This window comes from Macaca thibetana, chromosome 13 (genome assembly GCF_024542745.1).
Source record: "Macaca thibetana thibetana isolate TM-01 chromosome 13, ASM2454274v1, whole genome shotgun sequence".
NCBI lineage: Eukaryota > Metazoa > Chordata > Mammalia > Primates > Cercopithecidae > Macaca > Macaca thibetana.
In genome coordinates this window covers 81,009,754-81,035,385 of record NC_065590.1, presented here as the reverse complement: position 1 = coordinate 81,035,385, position 25,632 = coordinate 81,009,754, and the positions used below count along the sequence as shown (strand labels likewise).

The window sequence follows — 25,632 nt, the reverse complement described above, 5'->3', positions numbered from 1 at the left end:
AACAGATCCCCTTAATGATTAAAAATGACCAGGTAGGCCAGGCATGGTGGCTCATGCCTGTAATCCCGGCACTTTGGGAGGCCAAGGCAGGTGGATCACCTGAGGTCAGGAGTTCGAGACCAGCCTGGTCAACATCGTGAAACTGAGTCTCTACTAAAAATACAAAAATTAGCTGGGCTTGGTGGTGCATTCCTGTAATCCCAGCTACTCAGGAGGCTGAGGCAAGAGAATCACTGGAACCCGGAAGGTAGAGGTTGCAGTGGGCGGAGATCGCACCACTGTACTCCATCCTGGCCAGCAGAGGGAGACTCCATCTCAAAAATAGATAAGTAAATAAAAATGATCAGGTGCAATGATGTTCCACTCAATGTCCTTTACTTTGTTTGTTTCATTTGCTACTTTGTGAACACATTTAGGATATGGATTTTGTACTTTTGACCAAGGACAACTAATATATTCTGTAATTTTGTACACTGAGAGTTGCTCAGCTGGCCTTAAAGAAGCTACAAGTATTTTCCTCTGGATATAGGTAGCTACTGCCAGGTACATCAGTGTGTCTTGTTGTTTCCCCTCTTTATGTATGTGTAAACAATTGTAAATAAGTTAATGAAAGCACGCATTCCACCATTTAGCAGAGGAAAAGAAAATACTAGCTGCATCTGTAAAGTTGCCTTTGACAATTTCAAGTCCTACACCCACTTCATTTCCCCGAAGCAGCCATCTTCATGTTTGTAGCGTCTCCTTCCAGACCAATTATGACTGTGTCCATAAATAGTATCAAGAATTACTCCATATTTGGTTTTAAAACATTTATAGAAACTATATACTGTATGAAACATTCTGCAATTTTCTTTTAACTTAACCTTACTTTTTGAGTTCTAACATCATATTGTGGATCTAGTTAATTCCTTTTACCTGTTTTGTAGTATTCTACTGTGCGAATAGTCCACATTTTACTTATCCATTTTCCTGACTGATATTTGGTTTTAAATTCTTCATTATTTTACACTATACGGACCAAACATCCTTATACACTGGTTCTTATAAACAAGGAATGAGATTTCTCTAGATCACGTGATGTGTGTGTATATATATGTGTGTGTCTGTGTGTGTGTGTATATATATGTACATATATACATACACTTTAAAAAAAATTTTTTTTTAAGACAGTCTCACTTTGTCACCCAGGCTGGAGTGCAGTGGTGCGATCTTGGCTCACTGCAACCTCTGCCTCCCACATTCAAGGGATTCTTGTGCCACAGCCTCCTGAGTAGCTAAGATTACAAGAGTGTGCCACCACGCCTAATTTTTGTACTTTTAGTTGAGACAGGGTTTCACCATGTTGGCCAGGTTGGTCTTGAGCTCTTGGCCTTATGTGATCTGCCTGCCTTGGGCTCCCAAAGTGCTGGGATTACAGGCAAGAACCACCACACCCAGCCTGATACGTACATTTTCAATTTTACAGGCCTGTGTCACTGTGCCCAAAACTTCTACCTTCTTTTAAAAGGAGAAATTATTAGGCCTAAGAAACACACTATTAACCAAGATACAAGGTGACTTCAAGTTTCCTAAAACTTACTTGATATCAGCACCTGCAATAAAGCAGCCTGGCTTTGATGAGATAAGGACAGCACTTCTGATTTGATCACTAGCCCAGATTTCATTCATAACTTCTGTGAATTCTGAATGCAGCTCTTTACTTAGTGTATTTACCTGCCAAAGGGAAATATATACAAGTAAGGGTTTAAATTTGAAGCACCGGATGTACATACAACCATCAAATGCTATTTTGATTATAATAAATATACTTATCCAGTAGAAATATACTGTTAGAAGAGAATAAGAAATACTATTCTCCCAGCAAGTCAGTAGCTTTCTATTTAGGCAACTTTGGCCCACTACAAGCACCCCTTCCTTTAAAAATAGGTCTCCTCGAAGGAGGAACTCAGGGTCATCCTCAGAGTTTGAATCATTTGTAGGCTACAAACAAATAGGTCTACAAACATTTATTGGCATGGAAAAAATATGTATAATGTTAAGAAAAATATGAAATACAAATGAGATATATAGGCCAGGCATGGTGGCTCATCCCTACAATCCCTGCACTTTGGGAGGCCAAGGCGGGCAGATCACTTGAGCTCAGGAGTTAGAGACCAGCCTGGGCAACATAATGGAACCCTGCCTCTACAGAAAATACAAAAATTAGCCGGGCCTGGCAGCACACGCCTATAGTCCCAGCTACTCAGGAGGCTTAGGTGGGAGGATCACCTGAGCCTGGGGAGGCTGAAGCTGCACTGAGCTGTGACTGTGCCACTGCACTCCAGCCTAGGAAACAGAATGAGACTCTATCTTCAAAAAAACCCATATAGTATGATCTAAGCTTTGTAAATATTATTCATTGAAACTGAATTAAATGTGATTATCCCATGGAAGATAACCAAGAAAAAAATGTGGTTATCTTTGGGTTTGAATTATGAATGGTTATTATTTTCTTCTTTATAATTTTTTACAGTCAAAAAATTTTCTACCATTGACATATATTACTTTTGTGTTCAGGAAAAATGTCCAACCTAAGAAAATTCTGAAAAAATATCTTAAGCTTGAATCATTGGTTAGTGGGTGCTAAAATTTACTCTAATAAAGGGGAATGGCTCTTACTTTCCTTAATTTGTGATAGTTGTCAACTGCTTCCATCTAGGTCTTATTACATCTAAGCCTCTGGCTACAAGTTTGTTATTGTTTTTTACAGAGACAAGGTCTTGCTCTGTCGCCCAGGCTGGAGTGCAGTGGTGTAATCATAGCTCCCTGTAACCTTGAATTCCTAGGCGTAAGTGATCTTTCCGCCTCAGCCTCCAGAGTAGCTCACGCTACAGGTGAACATCACCATACCCAACTATTTTTCACTTTTTATAGAGACAAGGTCTTGCTATGTTGCCCAGGGTAGTCTCAAACTCCTGGGCTGAAGTGATCCTTCTGCCTCGGCCATCCAGTGTCGGGACTGTAGGTGTGAACCACAGAGCCCGGCCTGGCTACAAGATTTTTAAAGTAAGAATACACCAAATTTAGATGGGGGAAAAGCATGGACTCTCACAATAGAGCTCTTCTTGGCAAAAGAATGGATTACTGTTACACACTTTGTTAAAGCTGCCAAAAACAAATGAAGTTTCAATTTGAACAGAATTTGCTTTCCAATATGTGAATTGCACTGAGTCATTCAGATCCCTCAGGAAGCTTAAGAGTCAAGCATCTACATTTCACCCAGCCAACTTACTATGAATAGTGACTTACGTCAGGCAGGTAATGAAGAAAATGGATTAACAACCTCATAATTAAGACGGGTAGGCAAATTTTGAGTCTTATAAACAAAGCTTGTACTCTGGTTCTTCTCTAATAAGTCACCTCCTCATTCTACACTATAACCAGAAGGCTAGTCTTGCTAATCCTTGATGTTAATCTGGCACCTAAGGTCAACAAGAGGAATTCTTATGCAAGAACCTCTGCTTTAGAAAACTGGCTTCCTTGGCAATCTGTCAAAGTTTAACATAACTATCGAAACTGTAAATTCACGTAAGATTACTGCCAGATTGGTAGATTTGGGGAAATATGGGATACAGCTTTTCCATTCAGGACTAGATTCATAATGTGGTTAGTAGAAAAAAACTGCAAATTAAATGAGATACCTTTGAATTGGGAGAGTTAATTCGAACAACTGCCACATCCCCTTTGACTCCATAGTTAATATGGGTTCTGGCTAAAAAGAAAAGAAAAATTTATTTGTAAACATATTTATTGCAACATAAACCCAAAAAGCAACGTAAGCATATAGATTAAAAAGAAATTAAACTTACTCAGCAAAGCAGAAGATCCTGTAAAATTGCGGCATATATAACCTATAAGAAAAGATATTTCAAAATTAGTTTGCAAAACAATTTCTGTAGTACCTTTTATATATAACAAAGCTGTAATTTACAATAACAACAACAACAACAACAACCCCAAATCTGTACAATGTATTCTAGGCCATATGACTACTGTCATATATTTTTTCCATTTCAATTGTTAGGTCAGATGATTATTCAGATACTAAAAGAGGAAGATTGGCCCCCATAAAGGGATCTACATCCCCAGAACCTGTGAATATGTTAGGTTACATGGCAAAGGGGGATTAAGGTTGCTAATCAGTTGGCCTTAATAAAGAAAGTTTATCATGGATTATCCAGGTGAGCCCAGTGTAATCACAAAAGGGAAGAGGGAAGCAAAGAGAACCAAAGAGATAGCAATGTAAGAATGACTTGGCCGCATGCTGAAGCAGGTAACAAGTCAAATAATTCAGGCAGCTTCTGGAAGCTGGAAAAAGTAAGGTAACGGATTTCCCCCTAAAGCATCTGGAATGAACATAGCCCTGCCATTACCTTTGATTTTACCCAAGTGAAACCCATTTCAGACTTCTGACCTTCATAACTGTAATATACTTTTATCATTTCAGACTCTAACTCTGTGGTAATTTGTTACAGCAGTAATAGGAAACTAATACACTAAGCAATAAGTAACCTACAAAGCAATCCATAATGTCAGCTCCTAATGTATTCCAAATATATCCCAACTATGTTTTCCAGGCACATCCCCTTTCAATTTTTTGGAGAGATGGACTTTGCAGCATTATCAAAAGTAAAATCAAATAGCAACGGTAGCTACCATAAATGAAACACTTCATGTCACACTTTGCTATTTTAAGTATTTCTAATTGAAAAGGTCTACACTGGATGCCACAAGAATAATCTTACTCCTTGGATAACAAAGACCAACTACTGTCTTTCCTAATCACTTCACTAGTTTAGGCTCTCCAGCATGATGACAAGATGATGATGATGATACGACCTTTTGAGCACAAACCACTACAAGAGAAACTCCAGTGGAAGTTCTTTCAATCTGGACTCTAGATAGAAGGTAAGGAACATTGGGGAATTCTAGGCAAACACTCTAACTTTGTTTTGGACATGACTCTACCTCTATTTCACCATTAAAGGCTTGCCTCGGTCCTGCTCTCATCCAAACATCTTGCTTTAGGTGATAACCAAGCTGTTATGGAGGCAGCCCAGGGTCAACATCCCTTAATTACAACTTCCAATCTTCTTCAAAACACCCTTTTTCTTCCCTTGTCTTTCAGTCATGGTTCACCTCAAACATTTCTCCTATGCACCTCTTTAACTCCTTATTCCTTCTCCCTGCCCACATCTTCCAAATCTTGCCCAGTTATCTTAGGAAAAAGTTTTCTCTTTCTTTGGTTCTAAAAACAAAAACAAACTACCCCTTAACAGATTAGCAGCAATACACATGGAAACACTTGCATTCAGGAAAAGGCTTAAGTCTTACAGTACTATCTAAAAAAGAACTAGTGCTTTAACAATATCCAAAGGTTCCTTCATGCATCTCCTCTAATTACACTAGCTTTTCCCAGGTATTAGTCATTTAATTCTTAATTATTCATACTAAAACTTTTTTGTTTTTGGTTTTCATAAAAATATACAGCATTTGTGCTACATTAGTGACTATATGGCTTTGGAATCCACAAATATAATTTAGGAGTGTGGGGAGTGCCTGCCTGATTTAGAAGTGCTATAAAAAAAAAGTTAAAATTCTTGGCTGGGCGTGGTGGCTCATGCCTGTAATCCCAGCACTTTGGGAGACCAAGGCGGGTGGATCACCTGAGGTCAGGAGTTCAAGACTAGCCTGGCCAACACGGTGAAACCCCGTCTCTACCAAAAATACAAAAATTAGCTGGGTGTGGTGGTGCACACCTGTAATCCCAGCTACTCAGGAGGCTGAGATGGGAGGATGGCTTGAACTCGTGAGGCAGAGGTTGCAGTGAGCCTAGATCGCACCACTGCACTCCAGCTTCAGAGAGAGGGCGAGACTTCATTTCAAAAACACAAAAAGAAAAAAAAAGTTAAAATTCTTGGCCGGGCGCGGTGGCTCACGTTTATAATCCTAGCACTTTGGGAGACCAAGGTGATGGATCACCTGAGGTCAGAAGTTCGAGACCAGCCTGACCAGCATGGTGAAACCCTCTCTCTACTAAAAATACAAAAATTAGCTGGGCATGATGGCACATGCTTGTAATCCCAGCTACTCAGGAGGCTGAGGCAGGAGAACTGCTTGAACCCAGGAGGTGGAGGTTGCAGGGAGCTGAGGTTGTGCCACTGTACTCCAGCCTGGGCAAAAGAGCGAGACTCCATCTCAAAGGAAAACAAAAAAAAAAAAGAAAAATTAAAATTCTTGGCAATCTTTTGGTGGCTCTATCTTTTCATCAGTTTGTGATCACTTGCCTTTCTCTGTACCTATTCTCTCATTCTCCAAATCCTTTTCCTTCATCTGGTTCAGACTTTGGGAGACGTCAAACAAGAGTCCAAGACTTTGCCCTACCTGTAATGATAATTCAGGGCAATGAACAGTAAAATCAGACCATTTTGGTCATTTTATATCCTAGTGGATATTCTAAATAAAATTTTAAATATCATTTCTACCAAAAACACATTCTACATGACTTAGAAACAAACCTTAGAACTATACCCATTTCCAAGTTGAGGATGGCCTGCCTACTAAAGTAGAGCCCAAAAGACTACACAAGAATATATCCAACTGAACTGGGATTCCCTCAGCAGTATTGAGAAAGTGATTCTAGAAATATGCTGGGCATTAGAATCAACGGGGAGGTCCAGATATACTCAAAATTCCTAGGTCCCAGTCTAGGACCAACATAATCAGACCTTTAGGAAGTTGGGCCTCAGAATCTGTATTTTTAAAAAGGTGACGCTGAAGTATACAGCAAACAAATGGGCACATGGGAACTACTGACAGGAGAACCCAGTGAAGGTGGAGTGGAATAGGGGAGGACCATCAATAGATACCCAAGGCTTTTGCTGCCTCCGTGTTTTCTCTTTATCCCCCAGTTCCTTATAGAAAGGGAAGAGAAGGCACAAAAAATAGCAGCTTTATACTGGTTGGAAAGGCAAGGTGACAGAAAGAAGAAAAGAAAAGAAAAGAAAAGAGAAAAGAAAAGAAAGAAAACTGTGGTTAGCACCAGAAGCAGAATGGGGTGATTTCAGGTTCTGCCTGCATTTCTTCTTTAAGCAATTCAAGCCAGCCAGACCTCTTAGTGCAAAGGCAAAGGACTCGTGTTCAACCATCAGGTTTATTTACTAGCTGTGTGGCCATGACAAGTCTCTTACAAGTGAACTTCAGTGTTTTACGATAGGAGAAGCCAGCCATCTCCTCAATCTCCAGTGCCTCTACTTGACTAATAGTATGTTTCCTGCTTTGCTTTTCCATCATTTGAAATCTGTGTCATCTATATTTACCACGCTTCCTTCTTTATATTTGCATCATGACTCCAATCTTTTCCACAAAACCTCATCTTCGGATTCTGTCTACAGTGATCTTTGCTTTCCTTGCCTGCATTTTTATTTTATTATTTACTGTTTTGTCCTCTAACTGCTGCACTGTAGCAGGTGTTTTGCCAACCACATTGTAATCTCTTCCAGCATAATCTGTTATTCATTCAATAAAAAATATATATTGTGACCTCCATGTGCCATTCATTGTTCTAGGCACTTGGAGTTCAGCAAGGCACTCACGGTGAACAAAAAAGACAAAAATCCATGTCTTGGTGGAGCTTACATTCCAGGTCAGCAGGGGATATGATATCTGGGCAGAATCAGTTCCTACTCAGTGAAGATAAAAGTGAAAATAGGACTGGCATAGAAAAAGCTTTCCTGCAAAGTAGAAATTCCAGTGGGAAGGGAGGCAGGGAATAGGTAATTCTAGCAAAACAGAGTAAAGTGGATTAGAGTGGGAATGAACTGATTGGGAATGCAGGTTGGGAGGGAAAAACCGAGAAACACAAATATGTTAGAAAATAAGCACCTAAGCAAAAAAAGGAAATAGAGTGAGCATGGGTTGCAATGTTTCAAAAAAATTTCTTTTTTCTTTGAGATGAGGTCTCCCTACGTTGCCCAGGTTGGTCTTGAATTCCTGGGCTCGAGTAATCTTCCAGAGTAGCTGGGACTACAAGCATGTGCCATGTGCCCCACTGGGTTGCAGTTTTAAAGAGCAAATATTTGAGATGACAGGTTACTGGTCATTAGCCAACAGTTTAAACCATTTTAACTCCTATCTACTAATCTACCTATGCTGCCCACACACTCATACACAAAACTTCTCCAAGATCAAGACAAAAAACAAACAGAAAACCAGTACATACACAAACATACTTAGAAAAAATTCCAAGCCAGAGTCAACTAAATCAAGTCAGATTACAAGGTAGATTTGCTTTTGGAATCTAGCCTTACTTACTACCTAATTGCAGAGCTTACCCTATGGCAGCGGAGTGAACTTTAGCCTACATCTACTGTGCCAGCAAAGTACACAGAAACCTTTGCCCTACTTTTTAATCATCTCTGTAATGTAACTCAAGAATACCTACAAAACCTCGTAAGACTACAGTCAGCGGAGAGAGCTGGATTATGCTAATACAAATTTCAAATATGAAAACATTACTTTGGTTGTAACAATCACCAGCTTTTCTCAAGATTCAACGCTGGAAGAAGGGATGAGATTTAAGGAAGTGAGAATCAAATTTAAAAATACACGATCTACAGCTGGGCGGGGTGGCTCACGCTTGTAATTCCAGCACTCTGGGAGGCTGAGGTGGGTGGATCACCTGAGGTCGGGAGTTAGAGACCAGCCTGGCCAACATAGAGAAGCCCTGTCTCTACTAAACACACACACACACACACACACACACACACACACACACACACACACAAAGTCAGCTGGGCATGGTGGCAGGCACCTGTAACCCCAACTTCTCTGGAGGCTGAGACATGAGAATCACTTGAACCCAGGAGGCGGAGGTTGCAGAGAGCCGAGTTCGCACCATTGCACTCCAGGCTGGGTGACACAGTGAGACTCGGTCTCCAAAAAATAAATAAATAAAAATAAAAAAAAAAAACCACCATCTATTAAGGTATTTGCCTCTAAATTCATCTCCTGTGAAATTATTTTACTACTTACTTAATTAGGAATTTAGATCTAGGATAAGAGTGGGAATTAAGACAACATTTTGGTCAAGAAGTGATTTTCATTTGATATTCACATTCAGAATTATAGCACTTGTAGAGAAAGTATGCTTTAAAATTTCAAGAATTACAAGTCTCCTTCAAGAGAATTTTTTTTTTTTTTTGAGAGATATGGTCTTACTCTGTCTGCCAGGCGTGATCTTGGCTCACTACAACTTCCACCTCCCAGGTTCAAGCGATTCTCCCACCTCAGCTTCCTGAGTAGCTGGGATTACAGGCGCGCACCAACACGCCTGGCCAATTTTGGTATTTTTTGGTAGAGATGGGGTTTCACCATGTGGGCCAGGCTGGTCTCGATCTCCTGACCTCAAGTGATCTGCCTACCTTAGCTTCCCAATATACTGGGATTATAGGCATGAGCCACCCGCCTGGCCCCATTTCAAGAGAATTTTATCATCCACCAGCAAACGTCATAATCTCATTAAATGTTTGGCAAAGCCTTGCACAAACTTTTAGTGTGAAGGATCTATTGAGTCTAAATAGTAATATAAGGGTGCAGGTCATTTTAAATTCACTTTCTAGACTTTTTTCAAAATTTATAAACTGCTATTAACGGACCAGTAACTACAATGAGTGACACTTTCTTACTGGTGAAAACACAATGCAAAATATATATTTATGTGTCTATATATTTCTATACAGAAAAACAGGAAAATTAGGTTGGTAGCTTTTTATTACACACACAAGATGTAAAAATTACTTTTAAAAATTCTCAGACATATACAACCGTATTTCTTCCAGGCTGTAGTTAATAATATTTACTGAGTGCTTACTCCATGAAAAACTGCCTGATATCTAAAATAACTCCTTTCCATCGCACAAGGTGGTATTATTCCCCATTTTACAAATGAGAAAACACACACAGAAATTAATTGCCCAAGGTCACCAGAGGGTAAAAGGCAGAGCTAGGTCCAAACCCAGAAGTCAGACTCCAAACGACAGGCGCCCGCCACCTCGCCCAGCTAATTTTTTGTATTTTTAGTAGAGACGGGGTTTCACCGTGTTGGCCAGGATGGTCTGGATCTCCTGACCTGATGATTTGCCCGCCTCAGCCTCCCAGGGATTACAGGCGTGAGCCACCGCACCCGGCCCAAACAATGGGTTTAACTGCTCTGTCATGCTACTTCTCATGCAAAGGAAATCCATCGTCTCAATCATTCATTTTGCAGATGAGGAAAATAAAGCCTACATTTAGTTTAAGGCATTTGTCCAAAGTCACACAGCTAGTTAGTGACTAGAATCACGTGCACTGGCTACCACTTCCAAGTGACATCAGCTGCCAATCCATAAGAAATACCTTCAAACCAATACAGGGGTAAGATAAAAATTATACATGTGACTATTCAAAAGTGTTGTGAAAATAGGGGAAAAAACCACCAAACCTGTAAGGAAATATAACCGAAGGCTAACTGTAGGTAAGCATATGAGTAGTAAGACAATGGGTGATCTTTTTTTTTCATCCCTTTCCTCAATCCTTTCAGCATTTCAAAGTTCTATAATGTGCTTATGTTATAATTGGCAAATATATGCGACAGTTTTGTGGAGACTAAAAACAGCAGTTGAAAAAAGGGAGCAGAAAAATAATCCCCTTACAGTAAAGAGATTTCAGCTACGTGGCTAAAAAAAGCATACTACTTCAGAGGTTCCGGAGGAGGAGAGGTAATTCATATTACAAATTAAATTAAAAGTTAAAATTTCTAATTAAGTAAATTATTAAACACAACATGCAATAAAATGTCGTTCACATTTGACTTTACAGATTTGGGATGGAAGGAAAATGCAAGGTTTCCTACAACCACCTACTTTAGCCCTTCCACTGCCAGTTTGAAAAGGAAAAACACTAGCTAACAGAGGTTGACTGGGAATCATCAGATTAGAAATCGTTCTCAAAACCATCTAACATTTTATTCCTTAAGGTAGAGGTATTAGTGTATTTTTAAAGTGTGTCTTCCAGTAAGTTGCAGAACTTCCCGTTGAAATTCAAAATACTATACGTTCACACTGGCATTACTGAAACTGCAGGAGTCGAGCTCCCTACTTGAATGGGGTAGCAAGCACAAAAATGGTTTTGAGGGAACCGAGCAGGGAGGGGCAGTGATCTGCAAGGCTGATTAATCCCATCCAAGGTTTTAAGATAGCTCTTGTCGCGGCGCAAGGTGCTGTGGAGCCACAAAGATGCGACAGAATGGATCCCGATTCTTCTGGAACTCCGGATCAAGAAAATATGAGGGGCGTGAGCCCAGAAGTGCGACGCAGGAGACCCGCGGAAAGGTGACAGAACTAGTGGCACCAGACTCAGAAAGTTGGGAGTTAGGGAGCCTGAAATCGCAGCAGGAGTCGTGAGAGGGTAAGTTACCGTCCCTTCACAAGGTCACAGGAAACGGGGTCCCACGGCAGTATTCCCCACAGAGGGCTGGGTCTCTGGGCTGGGGCAGGCGACAGCGAAAGGGAGACGCGGCTCCGGGGCCAACCCAGTCCCCGCAGGAGTTCTGCCCGGAGGTCTGGGATGCCCTCGACCAGGCCTCACCTCGGGAGCGGAGGATCCTGAAGGCAGAGAAGCCGCTGAGGATGCCAATTGCCCGGCAGGCCACCATGTTGAGTTGAAGAGGACAGCAGTTAAGAGCGCTTCTAACGGGTGCGGCCAAGCGGAGGACTTTTCCTCCCGTAGCCTGGCGGCCAGGCGCCTGGCGCACTGCCTGACTAAAACCCAGACGCCGAGTGGCCTCCGGCCCCTTAGCCCTGCCCCTCGCTCCTGGCTAACGGGGCCGAAAGGTCCCTTTCTTCGGGGAAGGACGGGGGCCCGGAGAGGAGGGGCGGAGTGCCAGGTTTTCCAGTCAGGCGGCCGGAGGGCAGCCCGCAAGAAAGGCCGTGCCCGCCCGCGGGGTGAGGGGTCCTTTCGGGGCAGGACCCGCCCCTTGGTCCGGCAGAGCTTTGGCACTAGGGCCTGGACCTTTCTCTGAGTAGGAGTTCGAGCGGACGTCAGCCAAGGTGAGACAGCGAGCCCTCAGCTCTCTGCCCGGGCTTTCCCAAAGGCGAGATCCCACTTCCTTCCCTGCAAGTGTCGCCGGTGTCCCCGGCCCCGTCCCCTCCCTGGGAGAGTCGGAGTTGAGGGAGCGGAAGGAAAATCCTCCTCGGACAAGGTCGGCAGTGCTAGCTGCAGTTAGGACAGTGACTTGGACTAGCGTTCCAACTGAAGCTCGGGACAGTGGTGTCACCTGCGCCCTAATTTATCATCGCAAGTTAGCGAAGTCTGGGTGTGTAGGGGTGTGTGTGGATGTGTGTGGGCGTCGGCCTTAACGTAACCCTGGTCTGCCTAGGAGTGTGTGTTGTTTCGCCTGCTTCCCCTGTACCCATGTCGGCGGCTATAGAGATTGTGGACCGCACCATGGGTTTGCCCGGTTTCTGCTATAAAGGATAAGACTAGGTCAGGTGACCTTTCGGTGCTTGAGTGTGGGAGGAACGGAGACAATCCTCCATCCCGCTCGGTTATCCAGGTAATCTTGTGCTCTCGGGGGTTTTCCGATGGATGACTATCTATCTGGTCCTTCACACCTCAACTCACTTCAGCGGTGAAGAAACTGCCTGCGAATCAGAGGGAGTGGTTATACCCATGGCCACATGTGGTAGAAATAAGACTGGAGCCTAAGTCTACTAAGCCCTAGTGAAGAGTTCTTCACTGCATGGTAGCTGTTTTTGTGCTGGAAAGAGGGGCTGGAGTCCTGCAATAAAGTGATTGGTTTCAAAAGGAAGTCACATTGAGAGCCTGGTGTGCTCTGGTCACCTTCATACCTTTTTGTTTAATCCTCACATTCCCCGAATTATTATCATTTGCATTTTCTAGATGAAGTTTGGGAAGCTCAGATTATATACATTTTCTAGTCTATGACAGAGCTAGCATTCAGACATAAGTCTGAGTCTCACTGCTCACCAGACTGACAGCTCTGCAAGACAGGAAACAAGGGGCATCGAAGGTAAGACTGAAATGAGGAGTACAGAAGCAAAGTAGAGACGTTTCTGTTTAAAGCTCAAGTTACATAGTGAGTGCTCATCACTGGGAGTACTTTAAGCAGAAACTGGACGACCTGACCACTTGTGAATAAATTACAAAAAGGATTCTTGATCATCTTACAGCGTATTTACAGTTCAGAGCCTGCCTCCTGCCCATGTAATGCTTCCTTCGACACCTAACTGCGTGTAGCACTAATTATTTAGGTTGGAAGTGGTAAATTTTGTTGTTGTTGTTAAAGGTCCAGACTAAATAGTTCAGGATTTGCAGGATCACTTTGGTCTCTGTTATATATATATTTTTGTTTTGTTTTGTTTACAACTTTTTTTTTTTTTTTTTTTTTGAGACAGTTTCGCTCTTGTTGCCCAGGCTGGAGTGCAATGGTGCGATCTTGGCTCACTGCAGCCTCCTCCTGGGTTCAAGTGATTCTTCTGCCTCAGCCTCCCGAGTAGCTGGGATTACAAGCGCATACCACCACGCCAGGCTAATTTTTTGTATTTTTAGTAGTGATGGGATTTCACCATGTTAGCCAGGCTGGTCCTGAACCCCTGATCTCAGGTAATCCGCCCACCTCGGCCTCCCAAAGTGCTGGGATTACAAGCGTGAGCCACCATGCCCGGCCTTACAACTCTTTAAAAATGTGAAAAACTGTTTTTAGCTAGAGGCCCATGTGTTGTAGTTTGCCAGTCCCTGATATGGATCACTCATTTGGCTCCATTTTTTTGCTCCCTGTGCTCTCTCTACAAGACTAAGCTCCATCAGGGCAGAAATGTTATAATGTTTCTTTGATCCCTAAGCACTTTAGTCCAATGGTTTATATAGAGGGAAGCAGTACATTTGTATCACCACCCCTACTGGTAATAGTGAACACAGGTATACCCCTAAGTGTGTATCAAGCACTGTTTTAAGTGCTGCATGCACGTGTGTGTTTGTGTGTGTGTGCGCGCGCGCGTGTCCTATGTGGTTAAGTAACTGGCTTAAAGTCATGCAGCTAGGGTGAATCAGGATTTGGACATAGTCTGGCTTTAGTCAGTTCTCTTAAACATTACATTGTGTTTTAAAGTTGTGATGATGAGGTGTTAGAGCCACCCCATCTTGCTTTCTCTTTCATTACTTGCCTAGACCCTTCTTCCTTTCCCTTGCTCCTAGGTGCCTGCAGCTTCTTTCCATAGTTCCACACCCTACTGAGGCCTACCGTACCCAACCCCATCCTACCCTACGCTACTCTGGAGTTTGCATGCTTTGAATATTCTTGTCAAAATTTCTGTTTTCTGAAGCTTAGCAAATAACAGGTCAACTCTGCCGTAGGATAATTTGCTTAGTCCCTCTTACTTTTGAAATCTATTTTTTATTAATTATTGAAGGAATACATATTCCATGTAATTTTTTATTCAGAAACTACAGAAAAGTCTAAAGAAAATAAAGACATCTGTAATTCCACCACCCAGAGATAACTACTTTTAGCATTTTGATGTGTATTTTTCTGGACTTTTTTTTGTGCATTTGTATATTTGTATATATTTATATAAGATATTGATGTACAGTCGGCCCTTGGTATCTGTGAGTTCCACATTCTCCGATTCAACCAATGTCTGAGTGAAAATGTAGTTAGGCCTACAGTGGTTTCATCTGTCCTGAACATGTACAGACTTTTTTCCTCATCATTATTCCCTAAACAATACAGCGTAACACCTGTTTACATAGATTTACATTGCATTAGGTATTATAAGTAGTCGAGAGATGATTTAGAGTATGCATGAGGATGTGCATAGGTTCTTTGTAAATAAATACTATACCATTTTATGTAAAGGACTTGAGCATCCTTGAGGTTTGGTATCTGGGGGGAATTCTGGAACCAATCCCCCATGGATACTGAGGGACAACAGTGTATATAGATTTTAAATAAAACTAGAATTGTATGTAAGTAAAATGCTTATTTTAAAAAATTAAAGAGAACAGAAGAATATTAAATAAAAGCTTTTCTTTTTTTTTTTTTTTTTGAGACGGAGTCTCGCTCTGCCGCCCAGGCTGGAGTGCAGTGGCCGGATCTCAGCTCACTGCAATCTCCGCCTCCCGGGTTCACGCCATTCTCCTGCCTCAGCCTCCCGAGTAGTTGGGACTACAGGCGCCCGCCATCTCGCCCAGCTAGTTTTTTGTATTTTTTAGTAGAGACGGGGTTTCACCGTGTTAGCCAGGATGGTCTCGATCTCCTGACCTCGTGATCCGCCCGTCTCGGCCTCCCAAAGTGCTGGGATTACAGGCTTGAGCCACCGCGCCCGGCCTATAAAAGCTTTTCTTTATCCTTTCCATATCTAGACTCACAGCTTTATGGACTTTTCTCTTTCTCTCTTTCTGTTACAAAATGGGTGTTGTAGCGGGATTTACTTACCCATTTCCCTATTTTCCGGTTATTCTAATCTATTATTCTAATACACATTGTTCTGTAGCTTGCTTTTTCGTTTAATATATATTATGAACATTTTTCCACATAAATATATATACATGGACGTCATTTTGTTTCATTTTCTTCTCCAAAGTGCCAAACTGTATTCCATGGTGTGTTTACACTATAACTTACTTAACTGTTTCCTACTGATGTGCATTTAGATTAGTTCCAGTTTCCCACAAATATAAACAGTGCTGTAATGAACACCTTGAGTATTTCTCTCTTTTTTTTTTTGGAGATGGAGTTTTGCTCTGTCTCCCAGGCTGGAGTTCAGTGGCGTGAGCCACCACCCCTGGCCCCCCTTGAGTATTTCTTTAGGCTAGAGACCTATATATGCTATACACACATTTTGAATATTTCTATAGGTTAGAGACCAATAAAAGGCATTATTGGATTCAGAAATTCACATTTTAAATTCTGATCTATAACTACGAAATTGTCATACCAAAAGGCCTTAGCATTTTACATGTCTTCTAGTGTATGAAAGTGCCTATTTAGTTAGATGCATTCTTACTAGAATTATATATTAACCATATTTTAAATGTTTGCCAATCTGAAAACCACAAAATGATACCTTGCTTTAATTAAAAAAAAATAATAATAATAAGGAAAAAGAAAACACAGGCTGGATGCGGTGGCTCATGCCTGTAATCCCAGCACTTTGGGAGGCTGAGGCGGACGGATCACTTGAGGTCAGGAGTTTGAATCCAGCCTGGCCGACATGGTGAAACCCCATCTCTACTAAAAATACAAAAATTAGCCAGGCATGCTGTAGTCTCAGCTACTCAGGAGACTGAGGCAGGAGAATCGCTTGAACCCAGGATGCAGAGGTTGCAGTGAGCCAAGATCGCGCCATCGCACTCCAGCCTGGGAGACAAGAGCAAGACTTAGTCTCCAAAAAAAAAAAAAAAAAAAAAAAAAAAAAATCACAGCATTTTGTTAGTGAGTGAGGTTGAACATTATACATTTTGTTTATTTGGCATTTTCATTTCTTCTGTGAATTGCTTGTTTTCTCATTCTGGCTTTTGGTCATGTATCAGGAAGGAGTCTTTCAGTTGCAAATAACAGACAATTCAAATCAAATTGGCTTCTCAAAGGAGATTTATTGGTCTGGGCGTGGTGGCTCACGCCTGTAATCCTAGCACTTTGGGAGGCTGAGGAGAGCAGATTGCCTGAGCTCAGGAGTTCGAGACCCGCCTGACCAACACGATGAAACCCTCTCTCTATTAAAATAAAAAAAATTAGCCGAGCATGGCAGTGTGTGCCTGTAGTCCCAGCTACTTGGGAGGCTGAGGCTAGGAGAATTGCTTGAACCCAGGAGGCAGAGGTTGCAATGAGCCGAGATTGCGCCGCTGCATTCCAGCCTGGGTGACAGAGTGAGACTCCGTCTCAAAATAAATAAATAAGTAAAGGAGATTTGTTGGCTCACAGAGCTGAAAAGCACAATGGGAGGGTGGGTTTCAGATGGGATTCAGCCAGGACTCTAGTTTCTTTTTCCAAAATTCTCAGCTCTGTACTCTTCTGCTCTTCTGGTAGTAGCTCCCTCTTAGCCTAGCTTTGTTAATGTTTGCAAATTGCTATAGCCATGCCAGGCCTCAGAAGGAAAGATTTGTGTTCCAGAATTAAGGCAGAAGACTTGAGTGTTAAACTGACTAAACCATCCACGCATCAATACCAGTGGTCAAGGCAATACCGTGCGTGGTTGTTTGACGCCTTGATCCCTGAATCAATGATCTTGGCAGAGAGAATGAGATTTTTCTTATTGGTTTAAACCCTGGAGTTGGGCTGGATTCAGTCCCATATAAGCCACATACAGCAGCTACATAATTGGGTAGAATGGATATTAGAGTACAAACTGCACATTCCGTGATAGATTGTTTCTGTTTTTCTTTCTTTCTTTTCTTTTTTTTTTTTTTTTTTGTGATGGAGTCTCACTCTCGCCCAGGCTGGAGTGCAATGGTATGATCTTGGCTCACTGCAACCTCTGCCTCCCGGGTTCAAGCGATTCTCCTGCCTCAGCTCCCAAGTAGCTGGCTTACAGGCATGTGCCACCAGGCCTGTCTAATTTTGTATTTTTATTAGAGACAGGGTTTCTCCATGTTGGTCAGGCTGGTCTCGAACTCCTGACCTCAGATGATCCACCCACTTGGGCCTCCCAAAGTGCTGGGATTATAGGTGTGAGCAACTGCGCCTGACCCTGTTTTTCTTATAATTTGTACAAGTTCTTCATGGATTATGGGTATCAACCCATTTCTGTTTGACATGTTACAAATATTTTCTCTGAATCTATTTGCCTTTTAACTTGATTTTAGTATATTTTAGTATGTATTTTGAATGTTTATATGATCAGTTCCGTTAGTTACTATTTTCTGTTGTACTTCTGAGTTTTGTGCCATATGTTGAAATCCCTTCTCCATCCAAGTGATAAAAATACTCTCTGAGGGCTGGGCGTGGTGGCTCAAGCCTATAATCCCAGCACTTTGGGAGGCCAAGACGGGCGGATCACGAGGTCAGGAGATCGAGACCATCCTGGCTAACATGGTGAAACCCCGTCTCTACTAAAAAATACAAAAAACTAGCTGGGCGAGATGGCGGGCGCCTGTAGTCCCAGCTACTCGGGAGGCTGAGGCAGGAGAATGGCGTAAGCCCGGGAGGCGGAGCTTGCAGTGAGCTGAGATCCGGCCACTGCACTCCAGCCTGGGCGACAGAGCGAGACTCCGTCTCAAAAAAAAAAAAAAAAAATACTTTCTGAGGCTGGATTTGGTGACCCATGCCTATAATCCCAGCATGTTGGGAGGCCGAGGCAGGAGGATTATTTGAGGCTAGGAGTGTGAGACTAGCCTGTCTCTAAAGTTTTTTTTCTTTTCTTTTTTTTAATTAGCCAGGCATAGTGGCATGTGCCTGTAGTATTAGCTACTCAGGAGGCTGAAGCAGGAGGATCCCTTGAGCTCAGGAGTTCCAGATTGCAGTGAGCTATGATCATACCACTGCACTGCAGCTTGGGCAACAGAGCGAGACTCTGTCTCTAAAAAATACATACACGTGCGTGTATGTATATATTATATTCTCTGATGTTTTCCTCTAGCACTTTTATAGTTAATATATGTATTTTTAAAATATATACATTTAAATATTTAATCTGTCTGGCATTTATTTGTGCTTTTGCTATGAGCTACAGACCTAAAATTTTTTTCCAAATGTTTAGCCATTTTCCCAGTGAATTCATGGAGTAATTTCTTTCTCTCAGCTAACTGAAGTGTTGTATTTTTTATACACTAAATTCTTACATACATGGGTCTGCTTCTGAACTGCTACATCCTGTTCTGTTGACCAATGTCATTTATTCCTGTGCTAGAGCTGCTCTGTTTTAATTATTGGTTCTATATGGAAAGTGTTTTGTCTTTTTTTTTTTTTTTTTTTGAGACAGAGTCTCGCTGTGTCACCCAGGCTGGAGTACAGTGGCGCGATCTCAGCTCACTGCAAGCTCCGCCTCCCGGGTTCATGCCATTCTCCTGCCTCAGCCTCCTGAATAGCTGAGACTACAGGCGCCTGCCACCACGCCCAGCTAACTTTTTGTATTTTTTTTTTTTTTTTTGAGGCGGAGTCTCGCTCTGTCGCCCAGGCTGGAGTGCAGTGGCGCGATCTCGGCTCACTGCAAGCTCCGCCTCCCGGGTTCCCGCCATTCTCCTGCCTCAGCCTCCCGAGTAGCTGGGACTACAGGCGCCCGCCATCTCGCCCAGCTAGTTTTTTTTTGTATTTTTAGTGGAGACGGGGTTTCATTGTGTTAGCCAGGATGGTCTCGATCTCCTGACCTCGTGATCCGCCCGTCTCGGCCTCCCAAAGTGCTGGGATTACAGGCTTGAGCCACCGCGCCCGGCCAACTTTTTGTATTTTTAGTAGAGATGGGGTTTCACTGTGTTAGCCAGGATGGTCTCAATCTCCTGACCTTGTGATCCGCCCATCTCAGCCTCCCAAAGTGCTGGGATTATAGGCATGAACCACCACGCCTGGCGCTTGTCTGTTTTTCTTTTGAGACAGGGTCTTACTCTGTCACCCAGGCTCGAGTACAGTGGTGTGATCATGGCTCACTGCAGCCTTGAACTCCTGGCTTGGGTGCTCCTGCCACCTCAGCCTCCTGAGTAGCTGGGACTACAGGCACATGCCACCATGCCTAGCTAGTTTTTTGTATTTTTTGTAGAGACAGGGTCTCACTAGGTTGCCCAGGCTGGTCTCGAGCTCCTGGGCTCAAGCGATCCTCCCACTTCGGCCTCCCAAAGTGCTGGGATTACAGGTGTGAGCCTCTGTGCCTAGCCTAGAAAGTTTTGTTATCTATTGGAACAAGGTTCCCCCTTTTGTTTTTCAACATTTTCTTAACTATTTTCATGAATTTTATTTCAAGGTGAACTTTACATAAGGGAACTTGTGTCCTAGACCCTTGTGGTACTGTAAGTAGCTTCTGAGTGGTGCCTCTCTCATGGGCCTCTTTGTGTTTCTCTGGCCAGAGTCCTTTGAATATCCCTAGGCTGGTGATCCTAAAGCTTGGGCTTCTCCATCTCTTTCCAATCCACATGTTTGGAACGTGTGTTTTGTTTTTTTTTCCTTTTCAGAAGCTGTAGGACATCCTCCTTTTAGTCTCTAAAAACCCAAGAGAAGTTAAACCTTAAAACATTTGTATTATCTATTTCTGTGTAGCCAATTACTGCAAAATTTAGCAGTTTAAAACAATACATGTTTACCATCTCATAGTTTCTGAAGGTCAGGAATCAAGGGCACCTTAGCTGGATTACTCTGATTTAGAATTTCCCATGAGGTGGCTGTCAGAATGTTGGCAGGGCTGGTGTCAGCTGAAAGCTTGCCTGAGCTGAAGGCTCCGCTTCCAAGCTCACTCACATGGCTGTTGGCAAGAGGCGTCAGTTCCTCACCACAGGAGCCTCTTCATAAGGCTGCTCAGGACACACCACCTGGCTTCTCCCATAGTGAGTGAGCTGAGAGAGAGGCCATGGCAGATGTTGCAGTATCTCTTATAGCCTGTGTCAGAAGTGGCATACCATTACTTGTAACATACTCTTTGGTTTATACATTCTGTGATATGGAGAGGGAGGCAGCTAGACAAGGGTGTGAATACCAAGAGGTAGAGATTATTGGGGGGCAACTTGGAGGCTGACTACCAAAGTCTTTGTTGGTAAATCTTGTGGGATTTTTTTGGTTTTGATTTTTCTTTTTTTAGTTAAAACATGCTTCAAAATTAAGAAATTATAAGAAGTGTATGATGACAAGTCTTCCACCCCAGTCCCCTAGTTACCCAGTTCCCTTTCTTCCAGTCAACAATTGTTCTTAACATCTTTATTGTACTTCCAGGGGGATTTTATACTGATGCAAGGAAATGTACATAATATTTTTCCTCTTTTAACATGAGTGATAGCGTGCTGTACAGCTATTTTGCATCTTGCTTTCTTCACTTAATATAGCTTAAAAATGGTTTCATATTGGTACATAATCATTTCCTTACCTTTTACAGCTGCATTGTATTTCACAAGGGTGTTGTAGCATGGCCTACTTACCCATTTTCGTATTTTTTGGTTATTCTAATCTTTGACTATTACAGTAACAATATGGATCATGTCCTGTGTGTGAGTAATGTCCATGAAGTCTGTTCATGGAAATGGAATTGCTGGTTCAAACATTAGGTGCAGTTGTAGTTTCACAGATAATTACCAAATTGCCCTCCCCATGGATTGTGCCAGTTCTCTTGGCAGCAGTATATGAGAATATCTATTTGCACATACTCTTACCTACACAGAGTATATATCAAACCTTTGACTCTTTGCTACTTTGATAGACAATTATATCTGTGATTTTAATTTGAATTCTTATGAGTGAAATTGAACATCTTTTCATATATTTAAGAGCCATTTGTATTTCCTTTTCTGTGGTCTGTTCATAGTCTGTGCTTATTTGTCTGCTAGTGTTTTCCTTAGTGATCTGTAGGAACTCATTGTTAGAAATTTAGTCTTTTTTGGGGGGTGGGGGGAAGTAGTTAATGTATTTTACATATTTTTTAATATATAGGATTATTATGTTTTACTTTTTTATTATTTTGAAACAATACAGTATCAAACTTTGAAAAAAGTTGCAAGTGCAGTACTACGAACTTTTTTTAGTAGCAGTTGAGAGTAAGTTGTTGACATGATGCTTCACCATCCCTATTTAGTGTGTATTCCCTTCAAATACAAACATTCCACAAAGCCTTCTACGTAATCATAGTATAGCCTTCAGAATCGTGAAACTAATACTAATGGTTTTATGATCACGCCTAGCAGTCTCTCTGCTTCTTTGACCCTAAAGGACAGGAGCACAAACTCTGGAGGTAGACTCCCTGGGTTCAAATTCCAGGTCTGGGCCGGGCGCGGTGGCTCACGCCTGTAATCCCAGCACTTTGGGAGGCCAAGGCAGATGGATCACCTGAGGTCAGGAGTTCAAGACCAGCCTGGCCAACATGCCAAAACCCCGTCTCTACTAAAAATACAAAAAATTAGCTGGGCGCCGTGGCACGTGCCTGTAATCCCAGCTACTCAGGAGGCCGAGTCAGGAGAATCGATTGAACTGGGGAGGTGGAGATTGCAGTGAACCGAGATTGCGCCACTGTACTCCAGCCTGGGCAACAAGAGCAAAACTCCATCTCAAAAATAAATAAATAAATAAATAAATAAATATTCCAGCTCTGCCACTCACTAGTTGTAGGTCTTTTGGCAAGTCACTAAATCCTACTATGCCTGAATTTCCTTATCTCTTACAAAGGATGTAATAATCATGCCTACTTTATAGGTCATTGTGAAGATTAGATGGTTAATGCTTAGAATAGTGATTGGTACGATGTGAAAGCCATGTCAGTGTTCCTATCATAATAATATTATTGGATGAAGAATGGTTGATAAGATTAAGTTTTAATGTTTTCTAGCAGCTGTGGATGAGGTTATTAGAGTTCATAGACTACAATGTAAACTACAAATTGTTCAGCTAATCCAGGATATACTTTTGTTCTCTTTTTAGATTCCAGAATGACTACCATCTTGACTTGCCCTTTTAAAAAACTTCCCACTACATCAAAATGGGCCCTCAGATTTGGTAAGTTTATTATTATTATTTTATTTTTAGAGATTGGATTTGGATTTATAAGCATCTTGCACAGATACTAAATGGTATTGCTTTTTGTAAACAGTTTATTTTGTCTTCCAGCCATAAGACCTCTGAGCTGTTCCTCCCAGCTACGAGCTGCCCCAGGTACAGTCATTTGTAAAATAAACATTTCTGATTTCAATGGTAGATTCCAGATTCTATAGTCTGTGAACTCTGAATAAAAACCAAAACTAATTTGCTAATTCTCCCCTTTTTATGAGCAACATGAACATCTCTGTTGCCTTCAAATTAAAAAATTATAGGGCCAATCAATAATGATACTACCTTATTTAGGATTAGGCTTGAGTTTGTTGACAGGAGACTGTTTTCTGGGATTTGAACCTGCTGGAGTCATGGAGGTTCCATAAACCTCGCTGGTCAGTTTATTTATCCTCTTGCTGGCCGTCCTGGAGATGAATGGCTTACAAATGCTCTTGAGATCTGTTATGGAACCAAAAGTTAACTTTTTAAATTTGCAATTTGTGAAATGCTTCTCTATTGATGAATATCTTCTCCCATGTGCAAGAGGGCCCATTCCTGAAATAGAAGTGATTAGGGAACTAGTAATAACAGAAAGTTGTTTAGTTAGTATGAAATAAAAGAGTAAGGAAATGTGTTGATTTTATATGGTCATTTACACCCTCAGTAAACCCAATAAATTAGGCTTCTTTACTGCAGATTTTTGTAGAATGTGCTGTAGGTTTGTATCTTCCCAGGCTAGTGCTACAAACACCCTGTCAAATTCTTAACATTTTTCTCCTTGCCTAGATTCTGTATGGCTTTGATTTTGGTTTTATTATAGTATTTCTACTTGTATAATAACTTAATAGAAAAAATATCTTCCAGGCTGGGTGTGGGGGCTCACGCCTGTAATCCCAGCACTTTGGGAGGCTGAGGCAGGTGGATCACCTGAGGTCAGGAGTTTGAGACCAGCTTGGTCAACATGGCGAAACCGTATCTCTACTAAAAATACAAAAATTAGCTGGGCGTGGTGGCGCACGCCTGTAGTCCCAGCTACTTGGGAGGCTGAGACACAAGAATCTTTGAGCCCAGGAGGCAGAGCTTGCAGTGAGCCGAGATCACACCACTGCACTCCAGCCTGGGTGACAGAGCGAGACTCCGGCTCAAAAAAAAAAAAAAAGAAAAAAGAAAAAATCCTGGGATTTGGTTCCCAGGATTCAGAGGACCTGTATTCTCTTCCAGTTCTACCTCTTTTTGGGCAGTGTGGCCTTGAACTGGTCACTTTACTTCCCTGTGCTTAGTTTCTTCATCTAAAAAAGAAATATATAATAAGTCTAGTCTTACCAGCCTCATATAGTTATGAGATATCTCAAAGCACTTTAAAAACTATAAATTCACTATAAGTGCAAGATGGTATTTTTCTATTATTGCCTAATCCCAACTACAGAAGTTTCATGTTGTCATATAACAAATATTTTTCCTGTGGCCTTTACATTCTAACTAAAATATAGGTTTGTAGTACCTCCATAAATAATTCCTGTCTGTCTTGTTTTGCCTTTTCCCTAATTCTAATGTTGACCCAGGTCTTTGCTTTGCAAAGTCACACAAATAGACCTGATCCTTGCCAAGTGGGAGAAGGTCATTCTGAATACCAGCAGAGGAAACCATGTATTTGGTGTTTAAACTATTCCTTATATTGCTCTGTAACTGTTCCTGATGTTTCTGTCTCCCTAAATGTATTGTAAGCCCTGTGAGTCTTTAGCTTTTTGGTATCCCCAGTGTATAACACAGTGTTCCGCAAATATAACACAGTGTCCCACAAGTAATTTGCATTAACGCTGATGATGATAGTGGTACCAGAAGGCAAATGATAAAACAATGGGAAGTGGCCAGCTGCTTTGAGGGTGGAAGCAGGCATGTGCCTGGGCTCAGCAGGTTTTAGGTTGCAGTAATTTTTTTTGTTTTAACTGGCATTCTGGTTTGAAGATTGCAGTAATTTTATAACTAATTCCTCTTGAAGCGCGTGTGAATATCTCTTCTTGACAGAGCTGTTAGGATGAAGGAATTAAAATAGAGGGATACAGAATTTGTGGATGTTTTTAGTCATCTGATGGACTGGACATATAAGTGTCTGTTGGAAATTTTGACTGATTTGATGGTTATGTCTATGTATAGATGTCTGTCTCTCTGTATATATATACACACACACGTGTATAATAGTTGTATAATATATGACACACTTATTATCTTCTTTGATTTTAATTGTTTTTAAAGAGTGTAGAATGTATATCAGTCAGCCATTGAATTGTAGGTTTTGGAGTTGGGCAGAGCTCTAATATTTGCAAATAAGAAAATCGTGGCAGAGTAGGCCTACAACCCAGATATTTTAGCTCCCAATTCAGATTCTTATAATTCATTACTGCTGTGTGTCCAGAGTACTGTAGAATATATAAAATGGAGCTGTATCGTCTTGCCCTTCAGAAAATTTTGATGTGCTTAGGAGCCAGTGCGCACATGAGGCAGAACGAGAGTCCTTAGGTGACTATTGAATACATAATTGGCCATTATTAGAAAGGGGTCATATGGTAGTTGTCTGCTATGGCCTCAATCAGTCCTCTCGTAAATGTGCTAGCGGCTCTGTTTTCTCTAATGCTTTCTCTTATTTCTTTATAAGTGTTGAAAGTAATGGGTTCATGTACCTGATTGCCTTGTTGATTTTGCATCACTGGGCAGACTAAGAGCTCCCCTTCTTTTCTTTTTTTTTTTTTTTTTTTTTGAGATGGAGTCTTGCTCTGTTGCCCAGGCTGGAGTACAGTGGCCTGACCTCGGCTCACTGCAAGCTCCGCCTCCTGGGTTCTCGCCATTCTCCTGCCTCAGCCTCCTGAGTAGCTGGGACTACAGGTGCC

General features: G+C 41.8%; 3 protein-coding genes across 6 annotated transcripts in view; 2 read left to right on the top strand and 1 right to left on the bottom strand.

Moving 5' to 3' along the window:
* Window positions 1–11,906, bottom strand: part of HADHA (hydroxyacyl-CoA dehydrogenase trifunctional multienzyme complex subunit alpha) — a 56,917-nt gene extending 45,011 nt beyond the window's left edge. Inside the window, exons 1-4 of the mRNA XM_050753626.1 lie at window positions 11,665–11,906; window positions 3,849–3,890; window positions 3,681–3,751; window positions 1,580–1,713 (exon numbers count right to left, since the gene is read on the bottom strand). Of these exons, the coding sequence (XP_050609583.1) occupies window positions 1,580–1,713; window positions 3,681–3,751; window positions 3,849–3,890; window positions 11,665–11,731 (314 nt within the window). The 5' untranslated portion in view covers window positions 11,732–11,906. The remainder of the gene's footprint in view (window positions 1–1,579; window positions 1,714–3,680; window positions 3,752–3,848; window positions 3,891–11,664) is intronic.
* The window catches only part of DRC1 (dynein regulatory complex subunit 1), a 265,623-nt gene that overhangs the window by 45,442 nt on the left and 194,549 nt on the right, over window positions 1–25,632 (top strand). The window lies entirely within an intron of this gene.
* Window positions 12,018–25,632, top strand: part of HADHB (hydroxyacyl-CoA dehydrogenase trifunctional multienzyme complex subunit beta) — a 50,034-nt gene continuing 36,419 nt past the window's right edge. Inside the window, exons 1-3 of one of the 4 annotated variants that reach the window (XM_050753659.1) lie at window positions 12,018–12,125; window positions 22,640–22,714; window positions 22,826–22,870. In XM_050753659.1, the coding sequence (XP_050609616.1) occupies window positions 22,648–22,714; window positions 22,826–22,870 (112 nt within the window). In that variant the 5' untranslated portion in view covers window positions 12,018–12,125; window positions 22,640–22,647. Of the gene's footprint in view, window positions 12,278–22,639; window positions 22,715–22,808; window positions 22,871–25,632 lie in introns of all 4 variants that reach the window. The other 3 variants (XM_050753662.1, XM_050753660.1, XM_050753663.1) reach the window with 3 other exon arrangements.